The 25000-nt window shown below is 38.1% G+C and overlaps 1 protein-coding gene across 2 annotated transcripts in view; it reads right to left on the reverse strand.

Annotated features, from left to right (window-relative positions):
- Positions 1-4168: 4168 nt before the first annotated feature.
- LOC115223258 (solute carrier family 49 member A3) overlaps positions 4169-25000 on the reverse strand; it is a 22717-nt gene continuing 1885 nt past the window's right edge. Inside the window, exons 2-10 of one of the 2 annotated variants that reach the window (XM_036512299.1) lie at positions 18932-19090; positions 18181-18391; positions 15056-15125; positions 14105-14252; positions 12823-12939; positions 10956-11108; positions 8706-8863; positions 7226-7347; positions 4169-4980 (exon numbers count right to left, since the gene is read on the reverse strand). In XM_036512299.1, coding sequence (XP_036368192.1) covers positions 4796-4980; positions 7226-7347; positions 8706-8863; positions 10956-11108; positions 12823-12939; positions 14105-14252; positions 15056-15125; positions 18181-18391; positions 18932-19090 — 1323 coding nt within the window. In that variant the 3' untranslated portion in view covers positions 4169-4795. Of the gene's footprint in view, positions 4981-7225; positions 7348-8705; positions 8864-10955; positions 11109-12822; positions 12940-14104; positions 14253-15048; positions 15126-18180; positions 18392-18931; positions 19091-25000 lie in introns of both variants that reach the window. The other variant, XM_029793760.2, reaches the window with a different exon arrangement.

Consider the following 25000-nt stretch of genomic DNA (forward strand, 5'->3'; position numbering starts at 1 on the left):
GTTCATTTTATTAACACAGTTCCTCTTACTGTCCACAAACTTCCATCATTGTTGCAGTGCTTGGATCACATTGATGAAGAAAAGCTTTTCTGTTGGTCAAAATAGTCATCGACAGTGATACTAGCATCCAGCCAAGTTTCTTTCCAAGTTGGGAAACAGACGACAGCCAGATGGAACCAAATCACTAAAATAAGGAGGTGACCAACCAGTTGAAAGTTAGTCATGCACAATAACCAGGGCCGGATTAAGACCCATCGAGGCCATAAGCACTTAAAAGATTTTGGTGCCCCCATAAAAAGTTATGTAATTCAAAATATAATAATAACAAACCATAAAATAAATTTTTATTTTTCAAAATGAAACAAAAACAGTTCAAAGAGGGAAAACAATGTTTATTTTTGAATTCTTCCACTTTATTTATATTTGAAAAGTTTCCTCCTTCTTTAGATGGTGCGATCATTTTGAAGATAATTGATAAACACAATGCCGTTTGCATCCCAAAAATCTTGAGGCCATCACCTTCCTTGCAGATGAAACGACTTTGCCTTCTTTGCAGCAGATGAAGAGGAGTGTTTATTTTGGCAAAGCTTCTTTCTCCGTCCTAGGCTTTGAAACCAGTTTTATATTATGATCAGTAAAACCAAAACCGATTTTAAGGCTTGCTGTTTCGGATCTTTTCAATAAAAGATGCTTTATAATAATAATAATAATAATATAATAATAATAATAATTGTGTACAGTGCTCAGGTGCACTACAACTCATCTAAAGTGTATATATAATCAGGTGTAGTTTCGGCGGATTTCGGAAAGCATGAGGGCCTTAAAGGATGCAGTGTCAGTCAACAACTGACGCAGGCAGCTTATTCCATGCTTCAGCAACTCTGAGCGTGAAAAAATGTTTCCGAAAGTCATGGGAAGCTGTGCTGTTTTCTGACTTTGTAGGCATGTCCACGTGTGTTAGACACATGGAGATCAAAAAGGTGTTCAGTGTTGTTGTTGGTGAGGTGGTTGATAACTTTGTGGGTGTTTATGTAACACATTCTACCAGTATACGAAGTTTAAAAGTGTTTAGTTACAAATAACTTTTTTTTTAAATGTGCCGGTCAAAGGGAAAAGATCCACTGTTTCTTTTTTTTTCGCAAAACATTTCTCCATTTTTTTTCTTTTCAAGAAATATCGTTGAAACTGAACTGTTGTCGGTCGCCTTTAGTTGAGAGTGCTGTCTGTTTCATTGAAACCTATCGCAACATATCAATTCTCACCTTCTTTCCCCTTGAACCTTAGATCAGCACCTTGTCATCTCCTTCGCTAACCCCTGGCTGACTCTTTGAATTTGCAGGTAACTGAGTTTATACACATCTATATACATAAGGGCCTATACCCCCATGGAAATACGGACCAACCTCCTCCATACCCTCTGGAAAGAGATGAACTGTGAACTTTATTCTCCTGCCTGTATTCTATCTATTTTTACATATTTGGACTTCTTTCATGGCCTTCTTACCCTTTACTGGGTATTAATCTGGTTGCTGTATGGGAGAGAGGAAATTGTACTTCATTGAATTAAATACATGCTGTGGCACATATCATCATCATCATCATTTAGCATCCGTTCTCCATGCTAGCATGGGTTGGACGGTTCAACTGGGGTCTGTGAAGCTGGAAGGCTTCATCAGGCCCAGTCAGATCTGGCAGTGTTTCTACGGCTGGATGCCCTTCCTAACGCCAATATATATATATATATATATAGACATATACATATATATAGACATATAAGGCTACTTCATGCCCCTCTCTTTACTGGTCCTTAATGTGGATGCTATATGGGAGGGAGCAAAAATATTATACTTGATTGTATCAAATTCACGATGTACACCACACTACCAAGCAAATGTTTACTTGGATCTTTTCAAACATGAACAAAAGCTCCACAGTGACTAGAAGCAGAGGAGTGGCTTGACAGCGCTGTTCAAGCCATGTACAGCAATGCTGTCAGTAAGGTGAGAGTTGGCCTTGACTACAGTGATGAATTTAACGTACAAGTTGGAGTACACCAGGGACCAGTTCTTAGTCCACTCTTACTTATCATAGTTCCCCAGGCCATAACAGACGAATTCAAGACTGGATGCCCACGGGAACTACTATATGCTGATGAATCTGAAGCAGAACTGGAGAGGTTGCAGGTTTGGGAGCAAAACCTGGAATCAAAAGGTCTTAAAGTTAACTAAAGTTGTTGTTAGGGAGAAAGGAGACAAGGGTCTCATTCCGACTGGCAAAAGGACCTTTTTGAATATGTAGGAAAGGAGCGGGATGTAATTCCATTTGCTGCACCAAGTGTAAGCTATGGATGCATAAAGGATGCTGTGGAATGGTGGGAAGATTATCAAATAAGGTTGCTTTCGTGTGTGGCAGGTGCACAGAAACGATAAGTACTATGAGCACGAGGGACTTAAACTCTCTCACATGCCCAGGAGGCTCTCTTGAGGTAGTGGATAGTCTCTGCTATTTAGGTGACCAAATTAGTAACGGTGGTGGATGCTCTGAAAGTATTGCTTCTAGAATAAGAATTGGGTGGAGGAAGTTCAGAGAACTACCACTTCTGTTGGCAGTAAAAGGATTCTCTCTCAGAGTGAAAGGTAGGTTGTATGATGCTTGTGTGAGAACAGCTGTTACATGGTAGTGAGTCATGGGCTCTGACTGCGGAGGACATGCGTAGGCTGGAGAGGAATGAAGGTGGTATGTTCTGTTGGACTTGCAACATCAGTGTGCATGACTGACAGAGCACAACTGTGTTGAGAGAAAAGTTGGGTAAAAGAGGGATTAAATGTGGTCTGCAGGAGAGGGGACTGCATTGGTTTGGACATGTGATGCGTATGAGTGAAGACAGCTGTATACAGAAGAGCCTGTTACTGGAAGACATGGGATGAAGTGGTGAGGACTGATCTTAGGATGTTGGAGCTCACAGAGGAAATGACAGTAGACAGAGATGTTTGGTGACGTGAGATCCTGAGGAAGACCTGTCCACGAAACTGAGGGCTAGAACAGTTCTAGCCCACCCACACTTTTCACCCAATCTACCCTAAGAAATCAAACTCCTCTTCTAATTGCATCTTTCTCTTCCTCACATTTCCTTCTAATACATTATGATTGTTTAACAATCCCCTTTCTTTGTCCCCACTGTATCAGTTTCCCCCACACCCACTCCCTATTTTTCTAACCAGGTTCTACGCTCATGTTCTTGTTACTTGGGAGTATGCCCTAGCACTACACTGCCCCTATTTTGCTTGACCCTAATCTCTCTCTCTTTCCCTTTGGTCACTCTCTCTGACCAGGTAACCAAGTATCAGCTTCTCATCAGCACACTTGTTTCTGGCCCCTTTCTGTACCTCTCTCTCTCACACTGGGTAGCCATGTATCCCCTCTATTTCTGCCTCCCTATTTCTCTGCTACACTCTAACCTTTCATCATTTGATACTGGGATCACCTCCTCTAATGCCCCCTCTGTTGTGGCAAGACCCCTGCTTTTGTCTCTCTGTCTCTTGTCACACACTGTCTTTCACCCTCTGACACAAATGCCCCACCCCTCTCACAATTCCTTGTCTTGTGAGTTACTTGGTTATTCTGCCAGTGCTGGTGCCACATTAAAAGCGTCCAATCCACTCTGTGGGGTGGTTGGCATTTGGAAAGAAATCCAGTTGTAAAAATCTTGCCAAAACTAACTTCACCTCTGCTAGTGCCACGTAAAAAGCACTGATTCTACTCTGCAGAGTGGTTGGTGTTAGGAAGGGCATCCAGCTGTAAACTCCCTACCAAAATAGACTTGGGTAGCCTTGGGTAGATTTTCCTTCAACTGTCCTACCCATGCATGCATGGAAGATGGATGTTAAATGATGATATGTATACACACACACAACTACACACACACACACACACACACACACACACACACACACACACACACATGCATGTGTATATAGATTATTCCTTGGTACAGGTTTCTGTCTTCGTTTAACATGCCAGAGTCTAAACCACACTGAATCGCAATCAAACTCATCCCAGTGGAGTATAATAACTCCATATATGACCTTCCCTCATTAAGAAAGACACTTATTCTAGAATGTTCTCTCTTCACCCCACTGGTTTTCACATGTACACAGAAAAAGGTCCGTTACTCAGGCAACGTATTGCACAATTCTTTGGAATTGATGCAATGTTTATTTTTAAAACAAAAATAAATAAAAACAGTTAGGATTCCACAGTCATGATACAAAATTTGCAAAATGGTTTTAAAATTTGTCCATGGTACAATATAAATTCATAATTTTGGAACTTTTTATAGAAAAGGGTGTTCCAAATTTTAAAAAAATAATTAGAAAATAAAAATATTTTCATTTATATAAGAATATTGATATATATTTTTTCTTTTTTTTTTTTGTCTCTTTAAATAATATCAAGTTGCTTTCTGAAGATGTAAAATGAAAAAGAAAAACCATATCAACAACATTTAAAAAAACATGGTAAAGAAGACATTTTCGAGGTCCAGTTAAAAGTCCCCTTCTCTGCCCTATTTTTTGAATGTTCCTATAAATATAGGGAATGACTGATTTATCAGAACATTTAGCAATAGAGTTGACAGAGAAGTAAGATAGATAAATAAAGTGAGATATAGAAGGATGGATGGATGGGTACATTAATATGTGTGTGTGTGTGTGTCTATATATATATATAGACATACACAAACACACACACACACACACACATATTAATAGGTAAAACAAAATGTACTATTGCTTGTTTATTCCGTTACTTCATTCTGGAGGATTTGTGATGTGTCGTTTTCTGCATTTCTTATGGCTGAAATGATGTCCTGGGCAGCAGCTTTCTTCTCAGCAGTTAGTCGTTTCAGTTCTGGGTGGAAGAGGAAGACGAGGGACAAAACACAAAGCAGGACCAATACACCACTTCCAAAGAAATTGGAGACTGCAAGAAAGATAGAGGAATTTGTAGGTAAAGAAATCAGCTTATATACTAATATATATATATGCATGCATACATACATACATACAATCATACATACATATGCTTGAGAAGACCCGGCAAGCCAAATGAGACCGTAACCTTGTGGCCTAGGCCAGGGGTGTAACCAGCCCACTTGTGCATACCTTTCCTTTGTTGGACACTAAAGTCTGCTTGCAAAGACCTGTTGAGGCAAGTGAAATTGAAATCAAAGTCGATGACTGGCATCTGTGCTAGTGGATTGCTAAGAGCACCATCTGAGCGTGATCGTTGCCAGAGCGGCTCACTGGCGTTTGTGCTGGTGGCACATGAAAAGCACCATTCGAGCGTGATCATTACCACTGTTGCCTTACTGGCACTTGTGCCGGTGTGCAGGTGACACGTAAAAAAAAAAACACCATTTGGGTGTGGCCGTTGCCAGTACCGTCTGACTGGCCCTCGTGCCGGTGGCACGTAAAAGCACCCACTACACTCTCGGAGTGGTTGGCATTAGGAAGGGCATTCAGCTGTAGAAACTCTGCCAGATCAAGATTGGAGCCTGGTGCAGCCATCTGGTTCGCTAGTCCTCAGTCAAGTCGTCCAACCCATGCCAGCATGGAAAGCGGACGTTAAATGATGATGATACATACATGTTTGGTTAATGAGAGATGGAAGATATGAGAATTTATATATATAATACAATGAACTGCTAGAAGACACAGTAATAGCGGCATTAAAAGCTGAAATTGAAATAAAAAATATACTCTGCAAAATAGTACACAAACAACCTGTCACTTTGGAGGAATTAAAAATTAAAGCAGAGAAGGATATTTTCATAATAAAAACGAAAAAATAATGAAGTCAGAAACAAATACAAAAACTCATGTAGCCAAGCATAAGACAGTTTCGAAATGGCATTCGATATGTGATGGGGTACTTATGTATGCTGAGAGGGTTGTAATACCCGTGTCTTTGCAAAATTGTATGCTAAAAGAATTCCACAAGGGACATCGAGGAATTGCAAGAATGAAAGTACCGGTGATGAGTTACGTCCACTGATTGAATATGGATCAGGATATTGAAAAATTGGTGAAAGCCTGCAGGGGTTGTACCCTGGCAGCAAAAGCACCAGCTACAAGAATTCAACCTTGGCCCAAGACTGACATACCTTGGTCCAGATTACACATAGACTTCACGGGACTGTTAAATGGAGGGCATTATCTAATAGTTGTGGATAGTTACCCGAAATGGCTGGAAATATGTAAATGTAGGAAGCCAACCTCCAAAGTAACAATGGAATTTCTGGACAAACTTTTAGCATGATATGACATTCCAGATACTATAGTGTCTGATAACGGAACATAGTTCATGTTGTAGGAATTTAAAAACTTCTGCAAAATGCATGCAATGGAGTATATTGTTACTCTGCCATACCATCCGAGATTGAATGGACTAGCAGAATGCTTTGTAGACACGTTTAAGAAGGCACTGAAAGAAATCTAGGAATGAACTACCAGCTGATACTGCATTAATGCAATTCTTAAGTGTCTGCTGAATAACACCTAACCCCAACACCACTTCATGTGCGTCGCTGGCTGAACTAATGTTTGCCAGGAAAGTCAGGTCAGTGTTTGATAAGTTATTGCTGGGAAGACACGAAAAAATTGAGAGAAACACCGAAAATAAGATAAAATACTTCAAGGTGTTTTTTTTTAAATATACAGAGATGCAAAGGTAAGTTGGGAAGAAGGTACAAGTAAATATTTAGGAAAAATAACGTACATGATAAAGGTTATATGTGAGAACACAAAAGATATTTAAATCAACTGAAAAAACAGTTTATGGAAGAAAGAATAAGACATGAAGAACCAATAGAATTTCTTTATGACATTTTTGATGTCCCAGTACCTCAAAAAATAGTTGAACCAATGAGTACATCAATTAGGAAAAGAAAACAAACAGAACTTTTGCAAGTAGAGCCAAAACGAAAAAATATTCCAATTTCTTCCTGGGGAATTAAGTAAAATAAAAAGAGGAGAGGTAGTAATAAAGTACAATCATATATATATACATATATATATATACACACACATCTTTAGGCAACTTTATGTATGTAAAAAAATAGGATGGAATGTCATTGATGATGGGTGTTCTCAGTTAGAGAGGCAGGAGGGGGCGGGGGTCAACTGAGGCTAAACTGCAACAACATAAAAATGGTCGGGTTACTCACTTGTAAAATCTAATGTTTCACTTGATAAGTTGGTTTTGCACTTGCTTTGACTTCTTTCACTGACAGACATCGGTCGGGCAAGAACCTGCATCACCACAATGAATATCACACCCAAAATTTGTCTAAGAAAGAAATACAAGAACGTTACACATAACTTTATTTACATGTAATGCAAAATTAATTTTTTGGATAACTCTTTAACATGTGAAGTATATTTGCCACTTAAATGTGGCTGACCACTAAGGGTGGATGCTACTGTAGCTTGTAGCCCCAGGAGAACATCTCCAGCTGGCTATTGACACACTTTCTGTGCACTACCAGTATTCTGTGCCCTATCAGAAGATGTTCTCCTGGGGCTACAAGCTACAGTAGCATCCACCCTTAGTGGTTAGTCACATTTAAGTGGCAAATATACTTCACATTGTCGTGCAGTTACTGTTTATACCTCGTTCAGAGATTTATTATTCTTTAAAATGTAATTCTTGTTTATTCACATTGTTTTGAATTCATCATACATTATGTTGCGGCCTTGAAATTTTGATGATATAATTGTTCAATTTCAGAAAGACATTGAAGGGTAGGTGTGAAAGGCTGAATCTGGCTGGTTTGAACATAGAACCTGTTGAATATCCAGGCTGGATAATGCTGGATTAATGGAAAGGAGCTGAAGTCCACAACAAAAGGATGCTGAAAACAAAATGATGGCAACACAGTTGCATATTTTCTAACAATGAATAATTAAAATTTTTGGAACCAACAATGACCATCAAGTAGGAATGGTCTGTAACACACATTATAGCCCTTCCATTGTTATATTTCTAATGGAAAACACCACCTGTGTATTTCAGTTACTTCCAAAAATAGTCAAGAATTAGAAAGAGTTGAGTAAACTATTGGTTTTGTCTTGCAGATGCTGGTGTCATGTAAAAACGCTTGGACAACTCTCTGGCTGACCAGTTCCTGTCAAACCATCCAACCCATGCCAGCAGAGAAAACGAATGTTAAATAATGATGATTAAGATGATAAAGGCATTGAGCTGACAGAATTGTTGCTCTGCCGGACAAAATGCTTAATGGCGTTTCTTCTGGCTTCAGATTCTGAGGTCAAATTCTGATGCAGCTGGCTTTGCCTTTCATCCCTTACATCTTCATCTTCATCACTTAGCGTCTGCTTTCCATGGGTTCCACAGTTCGACTGAAACTGGGAAGCTGCAGAGCTGCCCATATTTTCCTCAAATTTCAGACCTTGTGCCCAGAACAATTATTAAGATGACACTTGTAATGAAAGGTTTAAATTTACATCTAAATACTCTAAATTAGTTTTGTATCAAAAAAACAAGAGCTAATCGAAGAAAGGCTGATATCAGAAGGGTTAAAGAGATATCTATGTTTAGAAATGATATCCCACTTTTCAATAGAGTAGCAATAACAAGAGAAAGCAAAAGAAAAAGAAAAAAAAAAGGTAAGGTCATCAACTTACCCTGCTATCACCAAGAGACCAGAACTAGTTGCTTCGGCAACAGGAAAAGTACATTCTACAGATGCTTCCATACATGACGGATATAAAGAAAATCCAAACATGCCCAACAAAGAAATACTTGTTGCTATCAAAATTTCCTTGTTTTCAAAACCTGAAACCTGAATTTAAAAAAATAAAGAAACACATAAATAAAAGTATAAAATGCAATAAAAGTATTCTGAGCAGAAACCCACACAAAACTGTTAACTGCACTTAAACATTTATTATTTGGAGTCAAAACTTTCACCATAGAATCTGTGACCTGGTCACTGACATGATCAGATGTAGTGAAATATTGGGTTGTCCAGAAAGTTCGTGCCAATTTATAGTAGCTTACCTTTTGACTTATTTTAGAACATGGTTGAGTCCATAAAATAGGATTTGACTACACCTCCATTTAAGAGCACAGTTTAACCCTTTCGTTACTATATTTCTGACCAAAATACACCCCTTATGTGTTTCAATTAATTTCTAACGTAATCATAAATTTAGTCTGGTTTCATTAAACAACTATAACTTTTTTATTTATCAATCTATTAATCTGATTTTTGGAAGATAATTTAATGAAATATTCTCAACCAATTCTAAACTATAATTTTTGTCACAAAGTGACTCTAATTGCAGGTAGATACAGGTAAATTCAACAAAATATAAAATTATTAAAATTTTGTTCAAACATCGCTATAGAAGATGGCTTATTAGCTAATATTCAGTTGGGTATACAACAAAATTTTACGATAGAATTTGTTATTCTGGGTAACTTTCTGATACCCATAATAATATTTATGGCAAAATAGTCTTAATTTCATTTAAGGTTATGGGAAACCACTAACTATCCTTTCTTTCGTTTTGTTTACATTTAGCGTAACGGTTCGTTTCCGCCGTAATGATTTCAAATAGGCTCATTCGAAAAAGTAAAAAGAAATAGTCTAAGGCTTTATTCTCCTGGGAAAGTCTGTGGCTTGGTCCAGTTTCTTCAGAAAAATCACCGAAAGAAACAGTTTTTAAATTTTCACTCCATTCAGGTGCCAATTCATTTTCTTTATCGCTGTCGGAGCTCTCGGATTCACTGTTTTCACTTTCGGAAAATGAAACATCAGATTCATTATCAAATACCACGTGCTTTTTTTTTTCAGTCATAGAGTTAGATTTATGAAGGTCTTCAGTAGAAAATCCTTCGAATTCTGACTCGCTGCTTGATATAATGAAATTTGTATCCATTTTTTGTCAGAATTATAAATTTTGAAAACACAATAGGAACAAATTTCGGAAAAAAATCTCCCAAAATTCATGGAATTAAAATTACACTTCGATTTTTGTACAAAACTGTAGTTGAACTCTTTACGAAGTATAATACGTATTTTCACGAATGTACTAAAGAGATTTGCTCTGATATTCTCATTTAAATATGAATAGGTAAATTTGGGCGGCTTTGGGCGGTTTGGTCACATTAACCAAAATTTTTTTCGGGCAGTTTCAGGTGGTTTGGTAACGAAAGGGTTAAGCTATCTTTTCGTGGAAGAAATATTATGTTCCTATAACCTGTTCGTAAGCAAGCTACTTACCACACAGCCACTCCTGTGCCAATGTTCATTTTCAAGGCAAAATGTTACATGAAAATTTAACATTGTTTTTTTTTGTTTTTATGATAATTTTGTTGTTATAATCTGGTTGTAATTTGTTTTCAAATAAAAATAATATCCTTTCAAAATAACAAAGTTTGTTAGGTTGAAGTCTGGGGAGGTAACAATATCAGCTGTTGTTTACAGCAGTCAGTTCTATTGTTTTCACATGACATCTTCATCATCATCATCATCATTCAACATCCTTTTTCCATGCTGGCATGGGTTAGACAGTTTGGCTGAAGGTGATGAACCGGAGAGCTGCACCAGGTTCCAGTCTATTTTCATTTGGTTTCTACAGCTGAATGCCCTTTCTATTGCCAAACACTCCACAGAGTGTACTGGGTGTCTTTTGATCTTAAATACCATGCAATAGAGAATATAATGGAGAATTTAGTAAAATAACTTTTGTCATTATTAAACTGGGATTTGGAACATAAATTAACATGAAAGTTTGGTGGAAAGTTTTAATTTAGGTCATTTTAAAACAGAGAATGAGGGTATGAAAAAAGTAAAAAAAAAACAAAAAAAAACCAACAATATTGAGTGAACAATAAGATCAAAGGGTAAAAAGTACATTGGGCCTTACCACTGAAAACAATATACTACACAAAGTTGTGATACAAGAAGTAACCTTGATAATGTCTTCAAAACGCTTTGTGTAATCTATCAGGGGACCAGCGACGGCAGCACCAACAAGACCAGCTCCAATGAACAAAGCACCACAAAGGCCAGAGAAACGCTAATAATTAAAAAGAAAATAAATAATAATAATAATAATAATAATAATAATAATAATCATCCAAGATAGACAAAAACCAAGTAGATTCCCAATGTAGATTATGTAAATCAAAAGAGAAATGTTTTTACTAATATAGTAAGTGAATGTAGTATGTTGGTAGAGAAAGAATACAAGAAAAGAGATGACAACTTAGGAAGGGTAATCCAGTGGGAGTTATGTAGGATTTGACCATAGTGATAGATGGTAGGAAGATGAACCTAGTGAAGAGTTAGAAAGTAAGAAATATAGGACGTTGTGGGATTTTAACATTCAGACTGACAGAGCAATAGAATCTGGGCCTGATTTAGCAGTGTTTGACAAAGAGAACAGAAAGTGCCAAGTAATTGACTTTACAGTCCCAAATGATCAAAAAAAATCAATATAAGGGGTATAATAGAGGAAACAGCAAAGTACCAGGACCTAGCCATTGAATTTCAGAGACTATGGAAAGTGCGGGTAAAATGTATCCCAGCAGTTATAGGTGCATTAGGAACTATCCCTAATGATTTGAACAGGTGGATAGAGGAAATAGGTATAAAACTTAATTTAGTACAACTTCAGAAAACGGTGTTATTAGGATAATTAAGAAGTTTCTTGGCATCTAAAGTTAGTTTTTGTAGCACAATGTTAAGAATTTTTCTTTTTGTTGTGTGGACACCCCCCAGACGATAAGTAGGCTAGTCCAATACATATAAATAGTGGACGTGATAGCTAGATGGGAAGCGTCGCGTAGAGTGAGCCGGAGCTGTCAGTAGACTAGATGTTGAGTTCTGTTGAGTCGAGTTGTCAGATGTGAGAGTTCGGTAGTTGAGTAGAGGTACGTTATTGGCGAAGGCATGCCATCCGAACGTGCGATATAACACTTTTTCAATAGTTTAATCTTTTGTGTGTATGTGAAATAACAATAATAATAATCGTGGTTTTAAATTTTGGCACAAGGCCAGCAATTTTAGGGATAAGTCAATTACATCAACCCCAGTGCTCAACTGGTACTTATTTGATCAACCCCCAAAAGAATGAAAGGCAAAGTCAACCTTGCTGGAATTTGAACTCAGAACGTAAAGATGGATGAAATGCTGCTAAGCATTTTGCCAGGTGTGCTAACGATGCTGCCAGGTGTGCTAACAATTCTGCCAGCTTGCCACCTCAATAACAATAATAATCCTTTCTACTATAGGCACAAGGCCTGCAATTTGGAGGGAGGAGGATACCCGATCACATTGACCCCCAGTACTCAACTGGTACTTATTTCATTGGCCCTGAAAGAACAAAGGGCAAAGTTGACGTTCATGGAATTTGAACCCAGAATGTAAAAACATCAAATGCTGCTAAACGTTTTACCTGGCATGCTAATGCTTCTAATAATAATAATAATAATAACAATATTTCATTATCCACAATGGCACAGGTGAGGGGGGAACATCACAAAGACAGTCTACAGTTTGGTGGTAGTGGTGGTGGTGGGGGTATTAGGTACATAAAAGACGAGGAGAAAGAAATGGAAAAAATGGTGAAACGTGATAAAAATATACAAAGGATACAAAGTATGTAATGACATGATGCAGTCCTCTGGCTGCCAGAAGAACCAAGAAACTCCAACTAGGACCAATCAATAATAATAAGTCAACGAGTGACTAATGAAATATAAAAGAAAAAAATTAAACTCCCTACTTACATTATCATAACCTCGTGGACATAGAATTTGCTGGAATAATGTTGATAATGCAGTGAAAAGACCTAATCCTGCTCCAAAGTTCAGGCACAATGTCACATACGACTTATTTCTTATTAACTGAAACATAAGCAAAAAAGAAAAAATGAAATTTAGATTTTATTGCACAAACAATAGAAGGGTGGTGAGAACCAAGTCCTGGTGGACACATATGATACTTTTATGCTAATTTCCTCAATTAAACTAATTGCTAATTATTGATTTCAAATTTTGGCACAAGGCCAGCAATTTCGAGGGAAGGGGTTAGTTGGTTAAATCAACCCCAGTGATTGACTGGTACTTATTTTATCGACCCCATGAAAGGATGGAAAGTAAAGTCGACTTTGGTGGAATTTGAACTCAGAACATAAAGACAGATGCTGCCAAGCATTTTGCCTGGCATGCTAATGATTCTGCTAGCTCACCACCTTTAACTAATTGCAAACTACCACTTTGTTAATAGCACTGTGACCAATTCTGCACTTCACATGTGGCACTCAGTGCAGGCAAAGTCAATTTGATGGAGAGAGTGATCTGATGTACAGCGAGAAATTGGAAAATCATCTTTCTCGGACTCAAGAGACTAGAAACAACAGATGTCACTGCGTATGGCTAACACAACTCTCACGTTCATTTAAACCGAGTTTCCTAAGCAATCACAGAATGTGGAACCAAGTTGAAAGCCTCTCCAAGACAACAGGTGCAAGCCGTTGGCTTAGAATTTTCCTTGCTGTTACCTTAACAAGAGGATATTAGAAGCTTCCTGTCATGGTAGAAATTCAGACTGCATCTCCAGGCAAATTCAAGACTGATTGTCCAGGGGAGTTCTTGGGAGCTCTCTTACACCAACAATCTAATTCTCAGAAGGGAATCACTCTGGAGTCACAGGTTTCACTGTAAGTCTGACAAAGACAAAACTCTTAGCAAGAATGAATACAAAATTTCCAGCAGGATCTCTGAAAAGGAACTGTTTCAGATCATGACAACTCATCTGACCCATGACAGCATAAGAAAGTGGCTGTAAAAGATGAGGAAGAAGAAGGAGAGGAAGAGGAGGAGGGGGAGGAAAAGGAAGAAGAGGTGGAAATAAAGTGGAGGAGGAAGGAAAGGAAGAAGAGAAGCAGGAAGAGAAAGAAGGGGAGGAAGAGGAGCAAAAACCAGGAAGAAATAAAGAAGTGACAGAGAAAACTGAAACGATGCAGAGGGTGATAGTAAGAGGGAGGAGGAGGAGGAAATATTGCCAAACCTGTTTCAGACCAACTAGAAAGGGCTCCGATGGTTTTTCTGCACTTGCTGTAGGGGGTGTTGCAGGTACAGATCGACAGACCCCTAAAGTTGCCATTACTGCTCCCAATACAGCAGGGATTGTGTAGATTTCAAGCTTAAGAAAAAAAAAGGAAAAAGAAAATTACTTGTAAAGAGAGAAAAAAGAAAAATTATAATGAGAGAGAAAGAGAGAGGGAGAGAGAAAGAGAGAGAGAGAGAGAGAGAGAGGAAAGAGAGAGAGAGAGAGATTAGGGCAGAGCTGACGAAATTCTGTCAATCAAAATAATCTGGTTTTTAGCATTTGCTGTAGACATGAGATGAAAGGTAATGGTGTCAGTAAGACCCAAATGCTGAGTAAGTTCTATGAATAGACCATAGTTAAGCTCCAGGTTTGGTGATTATGCGAATGAGGAGTCCAACGTAGGTCACATATCAGCATGTGTATATATGAACATTTTTTTTTTCAGAATGAGATAAAAAAAAAAAAACCAAGGCTGTGAAGATTTTAGAACATTTATAAATAGAAGCTGTTTCCAGGATATTTATTCTATCCCTTCATCGGAGGCAGTGTGAGAAAACGGTTAAGCAATAGTTAATTTAGATAAGATAGGAAATATTTTCATTCCTCCACTTCACTCTCTATTTCGTATCTTATCTAAATTAACTATTGCTTAACCATTTTCTCTCACCGTTTCCGATGAAGGGATAGAATAAATATCCAAGAAACAGCTGTAACACCTACTTATAAATGTTCTAAAATCTTCACAGCCTTTGTTTTTTTTTATCTCATTCTGAAAAAAATGTTTTTACATATACGTGTGTGTGTGCATATATATATATAAATAAATAAATACATATATGCATATATGGTGATCCCTCGTAAATTGTAGATGCATGAATGAAGTTCAAGTTAATGTTTATTACCAAAAGTGGCATTCGGTCTTTGTTGGTAACAATTGCTGGAGAAACCAAATTTGCCACCAGGATTCCAAGTGGATTTGCTGAAAGTAGAAAATGCTTAGTTTTAATTTTAAATTCACAAATTGCAAAAATGTTGGTAAAGTGCAGGGATTTTAAGAGTACAGTGAATTGTTGTTGTTCTTGTTAAGACTAACAAGACAGCTTGGTTCCAATAAGAATGGTAATATATTAATCCTTTTGATTCCAACCAACATTAAACTGGCCTTGGTTCTATGGTACAAACTTTCTTATTTCTTTATTGCCCACAAGGGGCTAAACATAGAGGGGACAAACAAGGACAGACAAAGGGATTAAGTCGATTACATCGACCCCAGTGTGTAACTGGTACTTAATTTATCGACCCTGAAAGGATGAAAGGCGAAGTTGACCTCGGCGGAATTTGAACTCAGAACGCAGCGGCGGACGAAATACCACAAAGCATTTCGCCAACTTGCCGCCTTGGTACAAACTTTCTGCTTTAAAGGCATCTAAATTAAAATTTTGTGTAAATTTAGGTTCGAAATACTAGTTCAATATTCTTTCTACTACAGACACAAAGCCAGAAATTTGAGGGGAGGGGGAAAGTCGATTATATTAATCCCAGTGAGTGACTGGTACTTATTTCATCGACCCCGAAAAGATGAAAGGCAAAGTCGACCTCAATGAAATTTGAACTCAGAATGTAGAGACATGAAATGTCGCTGTGCATTTTGTTCTGCGTGCTAAGGATTCTGCCTGTTGCCATTATCATAATGACAGTTATTTTACTTTATCTTAATTATTTTTTAAATGGATTGAAATACAAAAGATGTAAATCAACAGATATATATATATATATATATATATATTAGCAACAAAATGGCTAAAAAACCAATTGTCATGCTGGGGAAAATGCTTATCAGCATTTCATTCATCTTAATAATAGTAATAATAAACATTGTGTACAGTGCTCAGGTGCACTACAACTCATCTAAAGTGCATATATAATCAGGTGTAGTTTCGACGGATTTCGGAAAGCATGAGGGCCTTAAAGGATTCAGTGTCATGGCAGTCAACAACTGACGCAGGCAGTTTATTCCATGCTTCAGCAACTCTGAGCGTGAAGAAATGTTTCCGAAAGTCATGGGAGCTGTGTTGTTTTCTGACTTTGTAGGCATGTCCACGTATGTTAGACACATGATCTGAGTTCAAATTCCACTCACACCAACTTTGCCTTCCATCCTTTTGAGATCCAGAGAATAAATACCAGTTAAGCACTGGGGTTACTGTAATCAACCCCCATAACTGCTGACCTTGTAACAAAATTGGAAACTAACATAAGACACTGATGGATATGAAACATTGGTATTTAGATCACTATAAAACTGGAAGTTGTATCATAAAACCAACGGAGTTCTCAGGTAGGCTGGTATCAAAAGAGTACATGTTGTCTTCTTTCACCTCATCATACCCAGGACCTATATAAGGTAGGGTGAAGCTGGAGGGTGAAGAAGGGTGGTTGGTTACTATTTTTAGCAAGAGAACTGACCATGTAAAGTCTTCCAACAGTAAGTGAACCAACAAGGTATCTTCAACACAGTTATTCAACCAGCTAAAGATAGCAGTCAAATCTCCCTTATACAACACTGTAAATAAACATTGTAAGGCAATTTTTATTTAAAGGAGATTTGCTGTTCATTCCCCCCACCCCCAGGATCTCCCTTGATCCTTCTTCACTACTAATTCATCTCCCTTTCCAGCTTCGTCCCAGTTACTCCCACCCACTTTTCTATAAGGCAAGCAGTCATCTTCTCTACAGTAAGAAACCAGTCCTGGCCTCTTTCACAACACTAACTTTTTGACCCCTATCATAAAGCTGCCCTCCTCCTCAACTGTAGCCCCACTTGATCAAAAGCAATCTTAGTCTTGTGAGTTACTCAGGGGCCACATTAGTGCTGGTTCCATGACCAAAGCACCCAGAGCACTTGGTAAACTGGTTGGCATTAAGAAGGGCATTGAGACAGAGAAACCATGCCAAAGCAGACATTGGAACATGATGCAGTCCTGTAATCCAGTGGTTATCAACTGGGGTCCGTACGGCCCTTGGGGCGGCGGGGGGGGGGTCATGTAAGATTTTGATGTTAAAATTTATGTGAAATAAATTGGTTAATCTTCCAAAATACAAAAAGTATTTTAACATTTTTTTTATATATACAATTCCTAATAATATTTAATTATAAAAATATAACAGGATTTTTTAAAACATGGGGGACCAATAGAGCCAAATAGGAATCAATGGGGTCCATAGGCAAAAAATGGTTAAAAACCACTGCCCTAATTTAGCAGATCCTGTCAAAATGTCTGTCGCATGCTATCATGAAAATCAGATGTTAAAAGACGAGGTTTGGCCAACTGAGCCACCTATTCATTGAATATTCATTCCAGTAGCTAAGTATGTGGCCTTAACTATGTTAACCCTTTTGTTACCAACTTGACTGAAACCAGCTCTGGCTCTGAGTACAAATGTCTCGTTTTCATTAAGTTTTGAATTAAAATCTTCCACCAAACATCATCATCGTTTAATGTCCGTTTCCGTGCTAGCACGGGTTGGACAGTTCGACCAGGCTCCAGTCTGATCTAGCAGTGTTTCTACAGCTGGATGCCCTTCCTAACACCAACCACTCCATGAGTGTAGTGGGTGCTTTTTACGTGCCACCGGCACAGAAGCCAGTCAAGGCAAGAAGCCAGTCAAACCTTAATCACATTTAATGTTCCTAACACTAGCTGAATGATAACTAAGTTATTTTACTAAATTCTTTGTTATATCTAAAGTAATTGAGAGAAACACAGAAGAGTGTCTCAAAATAAATTTAGTAACGAAAGGGTTAAGAATCCTTTAAAAAGACCACATTGGATAATGCAGTGGGTAACTCTGCGACCCATTACGATTTACCTCCCAGCCACAAAAACAAAAAAAAACCAAGCAAGTGATGTCTCTGGCTGGAATACGTTTGAACATAGGCCTGTAGGACCAGGGGTCATTTAGAGTCAACAACAACAACAGGAAAATGGATGTTAGAAAAAAATCCAACAAATAAACAAACAAACAAAACTTACCCATTGAAGCCAACATGTTAGCAGTTGCTCTTTGATTATCTTTGAACCACAGTGCTGCCATCTTTGTAGGAGAGATGAGAATGAATGGCTGAGCACAGGCTGCCAGGGTCTGACCAGTTATTAACACTGGGAAACAGGACCCTGGTGGGATGTAGCAACTGACCACTCGGAGAATGGAGCCAAGGCAGTTCAGCAATGCTGAAAGAATAATCTGGATGAGAAAAAAACACAAAACAACATTTTAAATAACTATACAAAAACATAGGCACAGGCGTGGAACCATGGTTCCAGGTTCAGTCCCACTGCATGGCACAGGCTATAATCTCAGGCCAACCAAAGCCTTGTCAGTGGATTTGATAGACAGAAACTGAAAGAAACCTGTTGTGTGTGTGTGTGTAAGCATTTATTTAGATTTCAATTTCTGATGAAGCAATATGAATTTATTTTATAAATATCCATTATGGAAACATATACAAGAGTTAGGTAATTAAAACTTAAATATTATATTAATTACTAGCAGAGATACCCGCTGTTGCTTGGAATTAAAATGGTATAGTGTGTATGTATATATGTGTGTATGTATGTATATATATATATATATATACACACACATAGGCGCAGGAGTGGCTGTGTGGTAAGTAGCTTGTTTACCAACCACATGGTTCCGGGTTCAATACACAGACAAATAGAAAAGGGCATCCCATTCATCTTGAAAAATAGAAATAGAAATATAATTGCAGTGGATACTCACACTAGATCTGAGACCGACCGAGTCCATAAGCCATATTGCTGCAATTCCAAAAGGCACAGTGGCAATAAGATAGACCAACGACAACCAGTTGACTTGTGTTATGGTGATGTTAAAGTATCTCGTTGTCACATCAGCAACTGGAGAAAATGTTATCCATATCTAGGAATAGAAAATACAAAATGTTCTGATATTTGTTTATTTTGTAGGAGGAAAGCAAAAACAAAAGCGGGGGTGGGGGAGCTGAATGCAACCTTGTTGGAAATGTGGAATTTCTCTCGGAATTTCTAAAAGATAAAAAGACGTCCATTCAAGTTGTAGACTAATTCATTCATTTCTCTGGGCCTCCAGAAATGTCAGTGGTTTGGAAATTTCTTTTTTTTTTTTTGCTAATGTTTAGTCCTAACAGAGGAGCTAATCAAATGAAATAACAGTTTGAATCGAATCCCAGTTTATTTCACAAAAATTAACAGGTCATCTGATGAATTAAATACAGATCTTCAAAAAGATAAAAGGGTAAAATATTATATTACTGACTCCAGATATAAAAACTAGGAGTTGCATTATATTTGAGACTCCATTGTTCTTAAGTAGATACAGTTTACACACACACACACACACATCTGCACACACACATTCACACACGCACACACATTTGCACAGCTGGACCAGATCATGACAATTACAGAGAGAGTTATAGCTCAACTGATTAGGAATAAAATTAAGCTAGATGAGATGCAGTTTGGTTTTGTATCAGGGAAGAGTACCACAGATGCCATCTTCCTAGTGAGACAGCTGCAGGAAAAGTATTTGGCCAAAAGCAAGCCACTGTATTTAGCTTTGATCAAACTGGAGAAAGCTTTCGACAGAATCTCCCCGCTCTGTTATCTGGTGGTCTCTAAGGAAGTTAGAGAGTAGAAGAGTGGTTTCTTAGAGCCGTACAAGCTACGAATAGTGGTGTTGTCAGTAAGGTGAGAGTCGGTCATGAATACTGTGATGAATTTAGTGTACAAGTAGGGTTTCAACAGGGTTCAGTTCTCAGCCCACTCTTATTCACCATAATCCTCCAGGTCATAACAGAATTCATAACTGGATGCCCCTGGGAACTAGTATATGCTGCTGATCTTGCTCTTATTGCAGAATCTGTAGCATTCACAAGGCTTTGGTTGGCCTGAGGTTATAGTAGAAGACACTTACCCAAGGTGCCGTGCAGTGGGACTGAACCTGGAACCATGTGGTTGGTGAGCAAGCTACTTACCATACAGCCACTTCTACGCCTATCCACACAGCCACTCCTATGCTTGACAGGTTTATCCAACCCTACCTGGTGCATATCTTTTCAAGTTCCTGATTCTATCTGAAATCCTTATTTTATTATATATACATGTTTGCATGTTTGTGTGCATGGGTGTGTGTGAGTATGTACACATGGGTGTGTGTACATGGATGTGTGTATGTGTGAATGTGTATGTGTGTCAGTGTGAACATCATGCATTAATTGTAAATGAGTGTTGGCCATGAGGAAATACGTTATCTGGAAAGAGGTGAAGGTTGGTGGTAGGAAAGGCATCCAGCTGTAGAAAATCTGCTTCAACAAAATTTATCTGACCCATGCAAGCATTGAAAAGTGGACATTAAAACGATACTGAACACAATTTTATTTTTCAAAACGGTTATTAATTCTCATAAAACAATGCAAGTATATAGCAGTGGCTGCCTCAACATTATGTAATATTCAGACTTAGTTCCATAAGTAAAATAATGGTTCTGAACATTGGTACAAGGGAACAATTTGGGGCAGATTATATCAATCCCAGCTACTAAGTATTTCATCGACCTAGGAAAAAAAAAACCCACTCAATTGTATAACAAACTCATTAACTCCATAGCTATGTTGACTTAAGGTTATTAATCTAGCAACACACTACAAACAGTAGAAACCAGATTCTACAAACTCGTGACTTGATAAATAACCATAACAAAATAAATTAATTTGATAAATGTCAGATAAAAAGGAACAGGATATTTGTCATTTTTATTTACGTCAAATGTTGAAGAAGGAAGTGAATATGGTACAGTTTATCGAACACTGAAGCTAATCAACAGACTGTGGCTAATACACAGATTAAAAGGCCACTCAAGTATGGGTTGTCAGGAAATCAAATAGAGTCCAGGGATCTTATTTTCTCAACAAAGGCCAATTAGATAGGCACTACCATCATCATGATGACTACATGCAGTTACTCAACCTGCTAGAAACAGAAGCTAAATCTCCCTCAAATTATGCATTATTGTTATAAGAAAGGAAAGGCACATTAGATAGTATAGTTCTAGCAAACAGCACAGGATGGTCACGGCTGGAATACCACTGTTCCTTGCTCAACTCAGTCAATGTCGACTGGGATTGAACAACATCGATAAGTCAAGCAAAATATCCTAGACATGGCCACTTGAACTGCTAGAATTAGTAACCAAATCCCCTCATGTCAAATCCTGCTGGCTTAGATAAGGGATAAATGAGATAATGTAATCCTAGACATACTCCTAGATAGGTGAGCAAGTCTGGAATGTCTTTAATCATATCACCAATATGACTATGCTATCACTTGACCTGCTAGAAATAACATCCAAAACTTTCTCAACTCACACCCCAGTGTCTTAAGAAAGATGCATTGGATAATGTGTTGCCCCACTATTCTTTTACTTGCTACAGTCACTGGACTGCAGCCATGCTGGGGCACTACCTTGATGGGTTTTGTCAAATAAACCAGCCATGGTATGTATTTTAAAGTCTCATGTGTGTTTTATTGGTCTCTTTGATGAACTGCTAAGATATGGGAATGTAACAGATATACATTCCATACTTATATTACATGCATATATACCAGGCATGTGGCATCAGTAATTACTCAGGGTAGGCAGTGGGTGACCTTTATGTAGGCAGATTTATTTCTGCCTTTATAGCACATAAAGAAAACTTTGTTGTAGGAATGTACTCAGCTTGTGCACTACGGCATTTCTATGTTTGGCTTTAACACTGAGATTGAAAGGCAGGGGAAAATTATGCCTAACTAATCTACAAAAAAATATAAATATCTTGTATTTTATGCATAGTAATCAGAGAAACCTTCATAATTTTATTGAATTAGGTGCATATTTTGCCATAAAAGGAAAATATTACATTCCCATATCTTAGCAGTTCATCAAAGAGACCAATAAAACACACATGAGACTTTAAAATACATACCATGGCTGGTTTATTTGACAAAACCCATCAAGGTAGTGCCCCAGCATGGCTGCAGTCCAGTGACTGTAGCAAGTAAAAGAATAGTGGGGCAACACATTATCCAATGCATCTTTCTTAAGACACTGGGGTGTGATTTGAGAAAGTTTTGGCTGTTATTTCTAGCAGGTTTTGGAGTGGACCTCTTAACCACAAGCCATGCCTGTGCTTATGGCTTAAGAAACACAGGAGGATCATGACTGGGGCCCCTTTTTACCATAGTCCTGCTAAATCAGTACTGACTTGGAGTGTAAACAACTGCAAACCCCTACAAATTCCAGCCTTTTTGTGCAGCATCCACCTATCACCCACCACTGGGAGATGCTACATGGTTGCTCAAATTGTAGGCAAATTGTTTTCGAATCATATCCTACAATTAAAAAAAAAAAAAGGAAATGATGCTTTATATAATACAATCCTTGACACTATTGAAAAAAGAAGAGATGGTCATAGATGGGAAGCCTCTTATAAGGGGTTTACTAGGTCCTTGGCTACTAAGCCTCAGACTTTTTATGAATGCACAGCCTTCGTGTTTTCATCCATCACATCCTCTGTCTCTCATCTTCCAAATCATGTGCTAAATAACTTTGTGTTGTCCATTTTCTACATAACTGGAACATTCTCCTGTCCCCCCCCCCCACAAATCCACAATAATTCAAACTGAACATTAACTCACAATCTACACTCACTCCAATTACCCTCAAGGGCTATTTAGTAGCTCATCTCTCCTTTGCAGTCTTACAAATAAATTAAACCACAAAGAGCCTGACCAGCTGCTGTCAGTCAGCATTAAGACCTCGAGTGTTCTTGGACCCTATACTGCTGATTTCCTCCACAAAATTGGGATAAAAGTGGCCCCTCTGAGAAATGAGAAGGGCTGTGGCAGTGAGTGTCACTGGTCAGTCTCAGCAGCAATGCCTTTGTGATTAGATCCACAAGACATGGCTAAACACTCCATCCAAACTGAGGTGGACAACCTGTTACTCTCTCTTGTCATCTTTTGCTGCTCCACTTTTTTTCTTTTTCATTGTTTCCTTGTTGAAGTAATTCTGGGAGTAATTTTTTTTTACTTGATGATTTAATCTTTTATAATTTTTTCTTTTTTTTCTTCCTGTAAAAGTATGTTGCTAAATAAAATTCCATTTTGGTCACAGCCTTGAACCAGTGACCTGTGCTGGTGGCACACAAGGCACCCATGTTGCTGATGTGTGCAAGATACTTGTGCTGCTGACACATTGAAGGCACCCGTGCCAACAACACAGAAATGGCACCTGTGCCAGCGACACATAAATAGCACCCATGCCAGTGATACATAAATGTCACACATAAACACCACCCATGCCTGTGTCACCCAAGAGGCCCCCCAGTACATTCTGTGGAGTGGTTGGCATCAAGAAGGGCATCCAGCTGTAAAAACCAAGCCAAAACAAACTGGAGCCTGGTGCAGCTCTCCAGCTTACCATCTTCAGTCAAAACGTCTGATTCATGTCAGCATGGAAAATGGATGTTAAATGATGATGATGATAAAGTTAACATTTTTGAAAATAAAACATTTCTTATTTTCAGCTGTTGTACCTTAACTTAATTTCTTTATAGGACCCTCGGTTTTACAGTGGAGAGGCAGTGGGTAATACCTAAGAATAGCAAAGAGGCAAGCAGGCAGAATCAATACAACAAAAGACAAAATGCTACTAAGCATTTTGTCCATCTTTATGTTCTGAGTTCAAATTCTGCCGAGATCAACTTTGCCTTTCAGGGTCGATTAAATAAGTACCAGTTGAGCATTGGAGGGTTGATGTAATTGACTTAATCCCTCCCTTGAAATTGCTGGCCTTGTGCCAAAATTTGAAACCAATATCTAAGAATATTAACCAAGTTCTGCTGATGGTTATTTTCCTACAGAACATTCCATGCCATGATTGTAAAATTCTAAATGCTTGCTTATAACAAATGAATTAATCAGATGAAAATATTTCTTTTGTTGGGAACAAGTGCCTTTTTTGCTTCTTCATTCTTATTTGTATAGTTGAGCTTTTTATAAACAGATTGTAATACACTAACCCATTTAACTCTCTTATAAGGTTGTGAACCCAACCGTTAGATACTCAGTGAGGCACCCTGAGTAAACAACCAGTTTCATGCGATTGATCTACAAATTGATCAATTGGCGTGAAGCTGTGGTGTGATGTGGTTTTCTCAAATGTTCTAAAATTTAACCTCCTAAAAATAGTTTGGCACTTTAACTAATAGCAGAGTGCTGGAAACAGCTGACTGGTTCACGTGCCTTTTCCCTTTGCCATGCAGATAACTTGGGACATTTGTGCAGACAATACGTGGTTCTGGAACTTATCAATCCGAATATTCACACAATGTTTCATAAATAACTTCTATGGATGTTGTGCGGTTTTTCTCTCTGTCCCATTCGGCAATTATTAACATTGTTCACTGTAAATAGCCAACCCCAAATATCATTTATGTCCGGCAATAAATATCAAGTTAACTGTTCTTGAGTTTGTTTCAGTTATTCCACACGCAGCTCACCCCAACAAAGACAGGTTCAGCAACGATACATTCTCCGCAGTTCGAGCATACAGCATCCAAGGGTAGAGCAAAAATGCTCCACTTCACAATAATTGTGGAGCATCGAAAACACAATGGACTTAGGTGCGCATTCTACGTCAACTCGAATGCACGAAGATCTAATTTATACACATAATATATAAACACAACAGCATCTACTGCGTGTATTACATAAGAGTGACATGCAAAATGGATTATCTTATGTCACT

This window comes from Octopus sinensis, linkage group LG22 (assembly GCF_006345805.1).
Source record: "Octopus sinensis linkage group LG22, ASM634580v1, whole genome shotgun sequence".
Lineage (NCBI taxonomy): Eukaryota > Metazoa > Mollusca > Cephalopoda > Octopoda > Octopodidae > Octopus > Octopus sinensis.